We start from the raw sequence: 15,307 nt of genomic DNA, 5'->3' as shown, positions 1-15,307 counted from the left end.
AGTTCAGATTTCGGGAGATTTAAGGAGCCATATCTCGGGAACCGAAAGTAATAGAGAGGTTATATTAGTGTTAATCAATACCTACGAGGATGGAGAACATTTCGGTACCAAATAGTAACCAGTGGCCACTGGTCAACTGGCCACCGTTCCCCAGATATTGGCCAAAAAGTTCAGATTTCGGGAGATTTAAGGAGCCATATCTCGGGAACCGAAAATAATAGAGAGGTTACATTAGTGTTAATCAATACCTACGAGGATGGTGAACATTTCGGTACCAAATAGTAACCAGTGGCCACTGGTCAACTGGCCACCGTTCCCCAGATATTGGCCAAAAAGTTCAGATTTCGGGAGATTTAATGAGCCATATCTCGGGAACCGAAAGTAATAGAGAGGTTATATTAGTGTTAATCAATACCTACGAGGATGGTGAACATTTCGGTACCAAATAGTAACCAGTGGCCACTGGTCAACTGGCCACCGTTCCCCAGATATTGGCCAAAAAAGTGGCCGATTTCGGGAGATTTAATGAGCCATATCTCGGGGACCGTAAGTAATAGAGAGATTATATTAGTGTTAATCAATACCTACGAGGATGGTGAACATTTCGGTACCAAATAGTAACCAGTGGCCACTGGTCAACTAGCCACCGTTCCCCAGATATTGGCCAAAAAAGTGGCCGATTTCGGGAGATTTAATGAGCCATATCTCGGGGACCGTAAGTAATAGAGAGATTATCTTAGTGTTAATCAATACTTAAGAGGATGGTGAATATTTCGGTACCAAATAGTAACCGGTGACCACTGGTCAACTAGCCACCGTTCCCCAGATATTGGCCAAAAAGTTCAGATTTCGGGAGATTTAAGGAGCCATATCTCGGGAACCGAAAGTAATAGAGAGGTTATATTAGTGTTAATCAATACCTACGAGGATGGTGAACATTTCGGTACCAAATAGTAACCAGTGGCCACTGGTCAACTGGCCACCGTTCCCCAGATATTGGCCAAAAAGTTCAGATTTCGGGAGATTTAAGGAGCCATATCTCGGGAACCGAAAGTAATAGAGAGGTTATATTAGTGTTAATCAATACCTACGAGGATGGTGAACATTTCGGTACCAAATAGTAACCGGTGACCACTGGTCAACTAGCCACCGTTCCCCAGATATTGGCCAAAAAGTTCAGATTTCGGGAGATTTAAGGAGCCATATCTCGGGAACCGAAAGTAATAGAGAGGTTATATTAGTGTTAATCAATACCTACGAGGATGGTGAACATTTCGGTACCAAATAGTAACCAGTGGCCACTGGTCAACTGGCCACCGTTCCCCAGATATTGGCCAAAAAGTTCAGATTTCGGGAGATTTAAGGAGCCATATCTCGGGAACCGAAAGTAATAGAGAGGTTATATTAGTGTTAATCAATACCTACGAGGATGGTGAACATTTCGGTACCAAATAGTAACCAGTGGCCACTGGTCAACTGGCCACCGTTCCCCAGATATTGGCCAAAAAAGTGGCCGATTTCGGGAGATTTAATGAGCCATATCTCGGGGACCGTAAGTAATAGAGAGATTATCTTAGTGTTAATCAATACTTAAGAGGATGGTGAATATTTCGGTACCAAATAGTAACCGGTGACCACTGGTCAACTAGCCACCGTTCCCCAGATATTGGCCAAAAAGTTCAGATTTCGGGAGATTTAAGGAGCCATATCTCGGGAACCGAAAGTAATAGAGAGGTTATATTAGTGTTAATCAATACCTACGAGGATGGTGAACATTTCGGTACCAAATAGTAACCAGTGGCCACTGGTCAACTGGCCACCGTTCCCCAGATATTGGCCAAAAAGTTCAGATTTCGGGAGATTTAAGGAGCCATATCTCGGGAACCGAAAGTAATAGAGAGGTTATATTAGTGTTAATCAATACCTACGAGGATGGTGAACATTTCGGTACCAAATAGTAACCAGTGGCCACTGGTCAACTGGCCACCGTTCCCCAGATATTGGCCAAAAAGTTCAGATTTCGGGAGATTTAAGGAGCCATATCTCGGGAACCGAAAGTAATAGAGAGGTTATATTAGTGTTAATCAATACCTACGAGGATGGAGAACATTTCGGTACCAAATAGTAACCAGTGGCCACTGGTCAACTGGCCACCGTTCCCCAGATATTGGCCAAAAAGTTCAGATTTCGGGAGATTTAAGGAGCCATATCTCGGGAACCGAAAATAATAGAGAGGTTACATTAGTGTTAATCAATACCTACGAGGATGGTGAACATTTCGGTACCAAATAGTAACCAGTGGCCACTGGTCAACTGGCCACCGTTCCCCAGATATTGGCCAAAAAGTTCAGATTTCGAGAGATTTAAGGATCCGTAAGTCATGGATTTTTCAATTTTGAACATACAGTATGTCTTCGTAAAACAAACGTATCGTAGAACGTTTTAACAGAACTCTTTAAGCAAAACATGTGGAACAAAGTTAGTACTCAAGGAAATTATAAATGGATAGAAGTATTACAGAAATTGTTTAATGAGTATAATAATAAAGTACATAGAACAATTGGTATAAAGCCTGTAGAAGTTAATAAGAAAAATTAATTCATTTTAAGTTCATTCTGGCAATACTCTTGGAGCATTCTCAACTGATTTGTTGTGAGGATAAGGGGATTTTTTTCCTGTTGAGAGTAAGTAAGTGAAGGAGATAATATTGTTTAACCATAAAAGCAAGTGAAAGCTAGGTTGTAATTATCATTTGATATAAAATGATTTTTTTTTTAAATTTTACGCCCCACGGTTATGCTCTTTCGTGTAAAGAAGAAGGATTATTGACGAAAATTAACAATTATGAAATAATTAGTGGAATGTGGGAGGAAACAGGAGAGATCTTAAAATATCAGAAACACGACGTAGTCAATCTTAAACTCATATGACCCGGGGTCAAACCAGGGACATCTCGCACCAGCGAGAGTTCTACCAATGAGCCACCGAGCCCTCAACAATTATTAGTTAAACGTGAAGACGAGTGAAGATCTATGGGAAAAAGGAAAATAGCAGCATAAAGTGAGAATTCGAAAACATGCCCATCTGTGGTACAGAGGGTTATCTGTCTGTAAAGGCTTTACGGGCTTGAGAAATCATTCTTGGAGTGATAATATTAAACGTTCCCTGGTATAAGCTGGGATTGCTTTCTTCAAAACGTATTTTTCAAAGATCTTGCCAGCTACTGACGATCGGAAAATTGACATTAGGAAGACCTACGCGAAAAAGTGAAATGAAATCTTTCAGTTTTACGTCCCACGGTTATGCCGGTTAGGCTAAAGGAGACGGTGATTATGAGAAATGAATGAAATGGTGGAATGAAGAAAGTGGGAGGAAACGGGAGAACACCGAGAAAACTCACGAGCACGGTGTTTGTCCACTACAAAGTCCACACGACGCGAGCTGGGATCAAGACCTACGCGAAGATAGAAGAACAATACTAAGAAGGAGCTGCAGAAATAGAAATAGAAACTGGATCCAGTTGGCTAAGGACAGAGGTTAATAGAGAGCTTTTGTAAATGCAGTATTAAGCCTCTGGGATCCATACGCCATCTAGTCAGTTAGCTAGCTACTGACAATATGATCTTATCAACAAAGATATTTTTACTTACCTAGTATTTCTCTTTGTTTTCGTCAAAATCATCTTTCTATTGTGCCTTGTTTTAAATAATGCAATTATCTATGCTTTTCTCAGCTATTAGCAGTGCGTTTCTAATACATGTATTTCTTTTCATTCAAATATCCATTCCTCTTGCTCTATAGAACTAACACTAGTGTTTCATTTGAAACGGATTGGTTTGTCAATCTATCGGCCCAAGAAGTCCGAAGATTAAGTCAGCTAGTCTATCTATTTTGTGCTAAGGTAATCTAGCCATGATAATTTAAAATTATTTGTGAGTCGTATGGTAAAGTTTAATCTTTAAGGGCAGGCATGTCAATTTCGCGGCCTTCCACTAATTTTTATGCGGCCCTCGGTTCACTTCGAGAAAACAAAAAACACAAAGCTCACATGGTTTAAATCAGCGACAATTTTCTACTTTCTTGGAATATTTCGAAAGCAAAGTTCTGGGATTCCCTGTTCTACAGAAGTACGCTTGGTATTCTGATTCATGGTTCCCGAAATTTCTGAAACTTGAAAGACGAAAGTCGCATTACTTTTCAAAATCAAAGAACAAAACATTAACTAATTGGCGGATTATTCGTGATTACGAGATCTTTCTTTTATTGCTGATAGCAGAAATTGTCAGATTTGAGTTTGAAACTGCAAAGAACAGATAAAATTATTACGAACATGAATGATCGGGTAAAAACAGTCGAATGCATGCAATTTCTCAGGAAGAAACAGTTAAAAAAAAAAAAAAAAAAAAAAAAAAAAAAAAAAAACGAAGACTTAAGACACCTCCCAAATTGTGCTATGCCGTGAAGCTTCAGCATTTGAAGACTAAATTCAAAGAAAGGCTCCGCGACAGGTGTGCACCTAGAAATTTTTCCTGGGAGGTCCAATACAACAAGCCACTACGGGGCATAGATAGTATTGAACGGGTATTCTTCAGTACTTGGAAAGACGGTAAGTAATTGTAAAACACTTCCACCTATATTTTCAGGGGGAAAAATAGAAACAGATTGTTCTTTGTAAGAGAAAGAGTACAGATGAAGTATAAGATCAAATGTTCATGCTACATCAATCATTTCCCTGTTAAACAAGGATAGTTTTATTAAGAAAGTATACAAATGTACGTTGAGTTAGGAAGTTTTGGGGAGGGTTTCGGACCTGGTGGTCCCTTTTCGTGGGTATGCCCCTGTTCTGCGATATTAGATCTATCGAAGTCCAAGTTCTCTCTGTTTCCTGCCAACAGGAATTCAGTGCGACTCAACTCTAAAGTAAACATTCAAATGAAGCAAGTATCTCTGAATTAAAAAAAAAAAAAAAAAAAAAAAAAAACTTGCCTGTGTGATTCCCCAAAACCCATAAATTTGGATCATACTTGATTTCCATATTCGATAATACGTATCAGTGTGAACATCTTTACTCACTTACTTAGTATGGAAAAAAGTCCACAGCGAGGTTCAGGTTCATCTAACCTCTGTTGTGAGCTGCATGTTCTCCCAATCGCGACATCAGAAACTTGATTGCATGAAAAACAATAGGTATCGATCTTCTGCTCGGATTCTCTTATATTCTTTGTATGTTTTAAATAACTGCACTTTTAGGCAAGATTTTCTGTATTTACTCACTTTTTAAATACTCCATTAAGTATGATTTTTTTGGTCCGCTTTATTGTACACTGATGATTATTTGACCTTATTAAGATATTGAGTTTGATATGCCTATTTAAGTGTTTAAAAATCATGAAATGAAATGAAATCTTTCAGTTTAACGTCCCACGATTATGTCCTTTAGGCTAAGGAAGATGAATGATTAAGGCAAGTGAAAGATGATAGAAAAATTGGTGGAATGAGATTGTGGGAGGAAACGGGAGTGCCCCGAGAAAACTCACGGACACGATACTGTCCATCAAAGACTTAAGTGGCCGAGGATCGAACTAGAGACCTACGCGTATTTAAAAATTATTCCGTTCAAACATTTTCTTACTTTGCTTAACCTGTTTTTCATCACATAACCACATTTCATTTAGTTTGTTTAAATTGATATTGAAAGTAAGACTTCATTAGCATAAGCAAAAAAGGTTTGAAATGATTCCATTGGAAGTTCCCCTCAAAAGGTTTATGCAAATATTGCTAGGAAAGAATGACTCATAGCACGCAACCTCTGAAAGCTGAGAGTGACTCATAAGTGTGCAAGTAGAAAATGCAGCCTAAAGTGCAATGTTTTGCAGGATTGAGATATTAATGACTGTTTTTACATTTGCAGCACGCTTCCGCACAGCTGAGTGATTAACGTACTACATGCATTCGATTTCCGTTAGAAGCACAACATTTACGGTGTTGGCCTGGCGTCTTAAGGAAATTTACAGGCTAAGTAAATAGTATTGCCCATGAGACAATAAATAAGGTTTTCTTGTCTTACGTTTCTTTTTTCGAATTATTGTCTCGTCTCAAATTTTAAAAGTCGAATTCAAGACCCGTTTGGATTCTCGGAAATCTTTTCTGGTCTCATCATGAAATTTTTTCGTCTCGTTTTCTGTACATGTATGTACAGTCCGCAGCAAAAAAATCTGCAACATGAGCATGTAAGTTTATTGTGAAACTACGCCTAACAGCCCAGGGAATCAACATAACGTTGAAATGGCACGAATCACGCCTGGAGAAACCTCGCCGTCCTCCCCTGCACACTTATATGGAGCAAAAGACTTCGTCGTTTCACAATGAACTTACATGCTCATGTTGCAGGTTTTTTTGCTGCGGACCATACAAAATTTACGTCATGATTTCTTTCTTAACTTCATCTAGAAGTGATCAGAATCATCCTACGTCGGTCCTTCTAAAATCAATAAATAATTGATGTTCCGGAGTATGGTATTCCCATTTCTTTTCGAGTAATTGAAGAACGGTAAATATCTGGTCGATAGTTGATCGATTTCGCCTAAATTCCCATAAATAATCACCAATAATTTTATTTGCGTATGGGGTCAATCTTGCTAACAGAATGTTTGAGAGGATTTTATAAGATGTTGACAAAAGATACACACCTCGATAATTATTACAATCAGTTTTGTCGCCTTTCTTGTTGATTCTTTCCACTTTTGTGGCAATTCCTCCTTGTTCCATATGAGGAGCAGTCTCTTGTTACCCCAATTTTCTCTCCATCTAAAAATAACTCAGCAGGAATTTCGTCTACACCCGGAGATTTCTGTTTCTTTAATTTCTTTATAGCAATTTCTATTTCTGTTCGGTTAAGCTTTGGAATATACGTTTGGTTCTATTGTGTGGATTTCCCTTTCTCCACGAACATTAGTCTTTGGCTGTGTGTTAAGCAAATAGTCAAAGAAATGTTTCCATCTATTCAAAATTCTATCTGAATTAGTGAGAATTGTTCCGTTGACTTTCCCTAACATATAAGAGAAAAATCGATAGCCTTTCTTCAATTTGTTGATGCCCTTATAAATGTCCCGAATATTTTTGTTTTTACTATCTAAAAGTTGTGGAAGTTTCCCGCTCGAGTCACCGAAATTTTGTGTAGTTATGTCGTTTGGATTTTGTAACTAACGGAGTTTTGCCTCTTTTTTCTTCTCTGCTAGTTTATTGTATTCCTTGTCGAACCATGGTTTATTCCTCTCGTATTTCCGCATGTCCCATTTTTTCTTTTGCTGAAATTTTAATGCTATCCCTAATTTCCTCGCCTAGCTCTCCTCTAATTTCTTTAAATTAAACCTCTCCATTACAGACGTTAAATATTTCCTTTATTTAACGACTATCTTTCTCTTACTATCGCTGCTAGCAGGTAGTGATTAGTGTCACGACCAGCTTTTCTAAACGACCGAACATCAACTATGCTAGACTGTGTCTCACGTCAAACCCTCAAGCTGAAGGATCATCCCTTGTTGTCTTCCGCGACTGCTTATTTAATATATTCGCAGCTAAGCTCTATATCTAGAGGCCTTCTCCACGACCCACAATTTGAGGACACGCCATGCAGTGGTGATAGGAACCCACGTTACATGGAATTCACGTATTGAAATAAACATATAGAATAACTTGGTTCAAAGAGGTTTTTAAATGACAAACCACTGAATCAACAGTACTTTATTTTCTTTTAAAACAAAATTATATGCACTATCAAGTGTTTCCTCCTTCTCAAAGTTGAAAAATACCATGCTGAAATTCAGAACAAAAGAACTGGTAACATTAACATTTTTGTGTACAGAAAAATAATACAAAAATGAATAAATTTAACTACGGTATTTCATGTAGAGAATCCCAGGAAGATCTATAAATTAAAATGCTAGGTTTATATGCTTGTCTCCAAAGAAAAAATTACATGTTTGTCTCCAATCCTTTCGCCAATTAAATCTCGGAAATTACAGGCTCTAGAAAGATGTCGTTTTCGCTCGTCAATTCCAAATTTTGTTTAGATTGTCCAGTTCTAATTGAATATTTGAAAAAGCGTGGTCGTCATTTCTTTATTACATTTTTAGGGGTACACTGGAAGTGTTGGAACTCTCAGGCGTTTGTTTCATGGCCAAATGATAATGAAAAACGAAGGATAACCATTTTCTCCAGTCTAAGATGAATCTTTGTTGTTTGAAGTGTTTCGTCCAATGAACACCATATATTACTGACATTATAATTAATTGTGTATGTAATGTATTTGCTTATTACATACTGCATGCAAGAAAAGAAAATATTGATTATACATAGTTAGGAACTCCAACCGGAAGTAGTCTTAATCTTGTAAACGGTCGGAGATATTGAAAAAATAATTGAAAAAATCTCCCCTTTATGGTATCTCTTGCCAATTTTTATCAAGACGTCTTTCACTTGTGTCTGTAAAGGTACACTCATGTCCAAAATTATTGTCGCATGTCTATAAATATGTTGTTGTAGGAATATAATTGGATAACGCATTCGCCCGGTATTTATTATAATGCTAGTATGTGTATAATTGGCAAAGCCATCTATGTGGCAAATTTCATGTCAAAAGAGCATTAAATAAGAACAATAAAACGAAAATAAAACTTTTTTGTCCATTTAGCAACATTTTGTTTTACTCATTCTAATTTTCGTATTTATATTTTTTTTCCTGTGAAATTTACCACAAATATACATTTACTGGTTATACACGTAGTATCAGTATTAAAAGTACACTGCAAAATCATTATCAAATTATATTCTTACAAGAAGACAGTTATAGATATGCGACAATCATTTTGGACATGAGTTTACATGTACAGATATTATGAGGAATAACAAGGAGATTCATGCTCATATGTGAATGATGCGCTGGTAGAGAGCGCAGGTTCAGCTAGCATTTAATTAATTCAAAATTAAACACTGAAATTAAAAGAAGCACAAACACAAAGAAGACAATTTATGGGTAGGCGTAAACTTTTATTTCCTAACTAGCTGAATTGCTCATTCTTCGCACGAAGAGATTAATGTTTATGTAACATATTTGGAAGTAAAGAAATACGTGAAACATATGACAACAAGCAAAGGCCATATCGATTATCGTACTAGCTAACATATCCGTTTTTTACGTGGAAAGAATAAGATTAATACAAAACCATTTTAAAATCTGAGCGGTATACATTCTGCATGACAAGAAAAAATGTTGGGTTGCCTACCTCACAGGCAATATGGTTCGCTTGGCTATTCCCCTCGAGTAGAAAATAAAAACGGCTTTAATCTGTTTACAAAATTTGGTGGCTCTAGGTCATTCCTTTCCATGTGAAAATGTGCTGACACACAGACACACAGACTGAACACACACGTAATTTTGTATATTTTATGCTTGTTCACATATGTTTATCGCTAAATAAGCCAAATTAAATATAATTTTCCTTAAATTGACATAGAAATGCATTATATATAATTATAGCATTAATTTACGGGACCAAATTAATATTTCGAGAAAAGACATAAAATTGGATCTATACTGTAGTATCCTGCTGGAAGATATTCCGTGCAACACAAGTAAAGACTGTATCCCACCATACAGCAAAACACGTTGCAATTTTCTATTATTATCTATCATTGAGTATTTGCGGGAGGTGATAATATTATTTAGTCATGCTCTGGTGTAGAAAGATTGGAGTGATAAAATCTTGACAGTAATCGTCGTGTGTTTGTGCTTGCGTATTTCTTGTTATAAAATACATATATCTTGTTCTTTGTGTGTATGTAATATTACTCATTTACTTGCCTATAATGACAGTGGCTAAACTATAACATTTCCCTAGGGGTCTATAAACTCTTTCAGGTCTATGAGGTTAGCACCTGAAAATTAAATCTTTCATGTTAACGTCCCACGATTATGCACTGAGAAAAAAGTATGTGGTGTACATAAGAACATAGGTTACATGCGTAAATCCTGTAGTTTTTGGACTTAGCGTATAGCAAACGTATAACTGAAAAAGTATATTTTATACGTAATTTCCGTACCAACGAAAAAATTTATATAGGCAGTCAGGATTTCACATACAGATGAACGTATGTAATATATAGCTGACGTATATAACATATGTCTATGTAAGGGTAGTGCGTGTGTAACATATTGATAACGTATGTCCCGTACTGATTTATGTAGTAAACATAAGTATTCAATATATTTGTACAATATACCGGTGTCCGGATAACGGATTTTTCTCAGTGTGGCCTTTAGGCTAAGGAAGACGGATGATCAAGGTAAGTTGGGAGAATTGGTGGAACAACAATGTGCGAGGAAACGGAAGTACCTCGAGAAAACCTCGGACACAATGTTGGCCACCAGAAACTTTACTTGGCCGGGGATCGAACGAGGGACCCCACGCACCAGAGATAAGCGCTTTACCACTGAACCACTTTGCTCTCCAGGTTAGAAACTGGGTTCAGTTTTGGTGAGAGCTTATTTGGTTCAGATTCCATGTTAAGCTGTAGGTCCATAGGTCATATGATGATGTATAAGGGGGTGATATGTTTATGTAAGTTTACTGTACTTATAAATTACACATATCACATCCACAGATAATGAACTGTATGATTAAACCCATTTTACTGATTCACCCAGATATCATGGAGGAACGAGAAATAAAACTTAACGAATATTTTAGATGTTACTTGCTTCAATTCTTATTCAAAACTACATGCGTTAATATGATGAATATGACATGCTTTGTTCATATGTTAATATAATGATATAATACTTAAAGGTTAGTACAATTAATTACTTATCTTAACTTCTTTTTGAAATATTATTATTATTTGTCCAGATGGTTGCTTGCTAAACGATCACACACATTGTCTTCGATCACACATAAACTGAGTAGCACTCTAAAATACTGTTAAGAACATGTAAAACTTGTATATTAATTAACATGAGTGTTTTTCTAAAAAGCTATGAATAAATATGCTTTTCTAAAACTATGAATGAATAAGCTTGCCTAGTTGCACTTCACAGCACACTGTACGAATGCAGAGACACCACTTGAATAGAACACTGAAGGCACTGTTGCCAGCCAATGCAAACACAACTCACTAAAACTCACCAAAAAATCACTAAAAGAATTACAAAGAATTCACTAAAACCATTAAACTATATACAAAAAATGAAACTAATATGAATAAAAATAATTCGCATATGAAAGCTTATCCACCATATATCATTGGTGTTTAACAAAATGTTAAAATCAAACAGTCAGCATAGTCGTATATAAAAGTCAAGTTAGAGAAAAATCAATTACAAACTAACTTCTTTAAAGATCGTAATATTATATGAGCGAGATAAAACAATCATTTTAGATGTTAATGATTTAATGAATCAGGCAAGGAGTATGAGCTTTCTAAGTGTTCAACTTAAAACCTAATTGTAAACATCTTAGCAGAATTATGCACTGTGCTGTATGTCTGCACTTGAAGCTTCAAAAGAAATTGAACATCACGAAACAATCCTTAGCCAATTCAAGTCTTGATAATGCTTATAACACTTATTTTCATTTTAACTAATGTAGGTAATTTAAAAAAAATGTCAAAAATTTAGAAAAAAGAGCCAGACAGTATCTACAAAATGGTGTTAACGTTTCAGATTCAGTTCTCTTTAGTCTACAGTCCCGCTGGTAATTCATATATCATTATCTCTATCTCATCTTAGCCCTTCCGCTGGTCTAGTGGATAGCGTGCACGGGTTTGGTGTACGTGGTCCGGGCACGACCTTCGATGAGAAAACATTCAACGGGTTACGGTGGTTAGATCCCACCTTAAATTTTAGGTTGCCGTCTCATATAGCCAATTTTGCATAGCCATCAGGACCATGGGTGTGCAGATTTTTAAACAAGTAACCAGAACGTGTACACTACGTGAAGAAACTTGGTTTGTATATTTTTAAATTGATATTGAAACCGGAAAGTAGTAATTTCTACCATTTCCGGTTGTAGTAGACAGATTAGAATGCAATGAAATGTATTTTTCGGACGTTTAATCGATTTTCCACAAAACTGAGATTCACTATCTCTTACTGTTTTTGCTGTATGGAAATCCATTATGAAACCGGAAGTAAGTTTCTACCACTTCCACTTTCAGTAGAGACTGACGGATGAGATGGACATTTTTTTGAGATGCTGAATTGATTCCAATAAACCACTAACAGCTATCTCTAACCAATTTTGTTTAATAAGATTAATATTGAAACCGGAAGTGGTATAACCTATATTTGTACGTACCTCTTCAGGTTTTCGTTGAGAGAAGCGGATGAAGAATGTTATTTTTACTTCAAATACTAATCGATTCAAGAAAATCGACTGTCGTTATATATTACTATATTTGTTTTATGGCATCAGCGTAGAAACCACAAATTGTTAATTTCTATCACCTTCGGTTTGAACAGAGTTAACAAAAATCATAAAACGTATTCTTTGGGCGCTGGGACGATTTCAAAAGACCGCTCCTCGCTATCTCGTACAATTTTTGCTCTATGACGATTAATGTTGAAACCGGAAATGGTTTATTCCTGCCACTATTGGTTTGGCTGAATAATTAATGGAGTAGATGAAACACATGAGTGAGATGCTGAAGCGATTCCGAAAAAAAACAACTAATCGCTATCTCTTACGGTCTTTGCTCTGTGGATATGAATATTGAAACCGGAAGTTGTATTCTTGAGACGGTGAATCGATTCCATGAAACCGTTTGTCGCTCTCTATTACCGCATTTGTTCTATGGCGGTGAACGTCGAAACCCAAAATGCTTAATTTTCTACCATTTCGGGTTTGAAAGAAGTGTCAACAGATGAGATGGAATCTATTCTTTGGACACTGAAACAATTTGTAAAAACCGGTTTTCGATATAGCTTACTGTTTTTCCTTTGATACGTGTTGACAAACGAACGGATGGACATAACCATTCTATATGACTTCCGATATTTTATGCACAGCATCGTTTGAAACTAATAATAATAACGTGCATGTTAAGTTTTGGCACACTACTTGAAATAATCGTTGAAAAATTATAATTCTTTAACTAATTTGCTCCTTATTGTTCTCCAAAAGATTTGTGTTGGGCGCCTTAACATTACCCCATTTAGCATAAATAAAATTAAAAGGAACCACTAGAAGTAATTTTTGAAAAATTCATATAATTCTTCTACGATTTGCGTACAAATACGGCGTCCGTGTGTATGGCATAAAAACTACAGTACAAACAGCACAAATCAACCTGTGTTCGGTGGGCATAAAGAGCAAGAATGCTGAGTCAGGGCAGTACAAAGCTCGTGAGCCCACGCGATAACGCGGGGACGTATCCGAAGGGAGCAGGCACGTTAGCGATAGTGAGTACACCCGTAAGCGAGGGTAGTGGAATCAAGTGAGTTTTGGCAATTATATAATTTCAATAGCACTTGTCATGGATTCATACTAGTAACGCTCCACTTGTAAACACGCTTCCGTACCCTGTGCAGAAATACACCACCGGTGGAAAATAGGATCAATTTTAGCAGAAGGGGTCCAGAAGGGTATAAAAAATACAAAATTTACAGGAGAAATGGAAGATGCAAGTACTCAGTCCTAACATAACCTAACCAAATCTAACCTAAACTAACCTAATATTAATAGAAATAAGCGAAATATTATTTTTTTTTTCGAAAATTACGCTGGACACCTATACTAACATAAACCTAACCTAACCCAAACTAACCAAACCTAACCTAACTAACCTAACCTAACCTAAAGTAACCTAATATGAACAGAAAATACCGAAATTGTATTTTTTTTTAAAGAAAAAAAGCTGGACCTCTTCTGCAAACATTGTCCGAAAATAGTATCTAATAGAGTCATCTTTCATATGTAACCCTACACTTGTAAAAGTAAAGCACAGCTGTATTACTTTATATTTATCTGTCACCTGCAGACATTTGTTCCTTATAAATATGTCTTTTCATGCTGAGTATTGAATTTTACCTGTAAATTTTCCAAAATGTGGTGCGACAATACTTGACAAGCACCAATAATAATAATAGTAATAATAATAATAATAATAATAATAATAATAATAATAATAATAATAATAATAATAATAATGTGAAATTGTTGTAGCTATAATATGAGCAAGTAGTGACAGAATAAAAGACAATCCATTTTTTCCTATTTTATACATTTTACGTGCCTTCATGTACGTAGATAAACGAAAAGTCCTTTTTCGCTTTTTCGAGTGCGGGAGGAGCATGCTTCCTTAGTTACGCTACTGCCTACGCCAACAGACAGGAACCTTTTTTTTTATATAGCATGTTACTGAATTTAAATATTTATCCGCCAATAACTGTTGATACTATAGTATACATGAGAACCTCCTGATCTGCGTTTCTTCTGTGTTCTATTACCACTTCTACATGAAATATCATAAATTTTCTACGTAGTGCAATAGTAATAAGTATCCATGTACACAAGACATGCGATATTCGTTAAATTCTCCCCCCCCCCACACACACACAAAGTCATAGATAAAGTACAAGGGCACTACACATGCAGATATAAAGTACAGGTACGTTCTTTTTTATTTTCGTATCAGTCGATAAGTAAATAAAAGTCGCTTTGTTACCCCCTTTGTAAGTTCATACATACTCAATGAATAATCCCTAAAAGCATGAGCGTCCTGCTCCTTCGGGAACTGATGCAGCTTCATGTATACTCTATCCTTTATTAAATTGGTATTGAAGAACATCTCTTACCTTATAATGCATGATACTAGAAAACTTCTTTCAATCACCAAATTGTTTGATGACACTGTACACTATCGTCAATCAACAAGACTATCAAAGATTATAAGATAAACTCATGGTAAATAGTACTTCTTTTTCTTTTTCCTTCTAAACTTTGATTGGAATTTATATATTCAAGTGTACAATTAAATCCCGGTCACCTATATTTCTACCTATCAAAACTAAAAATATTATGAAAATAATGGATGATGATAGAAGATGGCGGATGAAACATTATTCCATCATTACAGTCACATAATATTCTCAGAAAATCAATTTTGGGATTCATCGCCATGTTCTACAGAAATGAGTAAAACCCAGGAAAAATCTCACTTATATGGTTAGCCTGAAATGGGTTTTCAACTTTCTAACCAAGTGCCCCCACCAAGAATCGAAGCTGGGACTGCTTGCACCAAAGGTTCGTTT

General features: G+C 36.3%; 2 protein-coding genes across 5 annotated transcripts in view; one reads left to right on the top strand and one right to left on the bottom strand.

The window, feature by feature from the left end:
- LOC145664705 (uncharacterized) overlaps positions 1 to 14,982 on the bottom strand; it is a 121,780-nt gene extending 106,798 nt beyond the window's left edge. For both annotated transcript variants that reach the window (XM_081731570.1, XM_081731571.1), the window contains exon 1: positions 14,852 to 14,982. In XM_081731570.1, coding sequence (XP_081587696.1) covers positions 14,852 to 14,863 — 12 coding nt within the window. In that variant the 5' untranslated portion in view covers positions 14,864 to 14,982. The remainder of the gene's footprint in view (positions 1 to 14,851) is intronic.
- The window catches only part of LOC145664706 (uncharacterized), a 118,625-nt gene that overhangs the window by 46,008 nt on the left and 57,310 nt on the right, over positions 1 to 15,307 (top strand). The window lies entirely within an intron of this gene.

Source organism: Thermobia domestica, chromosome 11, assembly GCF_964235325.1.
Source record: "Thermobia domestica chromosome 11, izTheDome1.hap1.1, whole genome shotgun sequence".
Classification (NCBI taxonomy): Eukaryota; Metazoa; Arthropoda; class Insecta; order Zygentoma; family Lepismatidae; genus Thermobia; species Thermobia domestica.
Note: the sequence above shows the minus strand (reverse complement) of the source record. Positions and strands in the feature narration are given on the sequence as shown.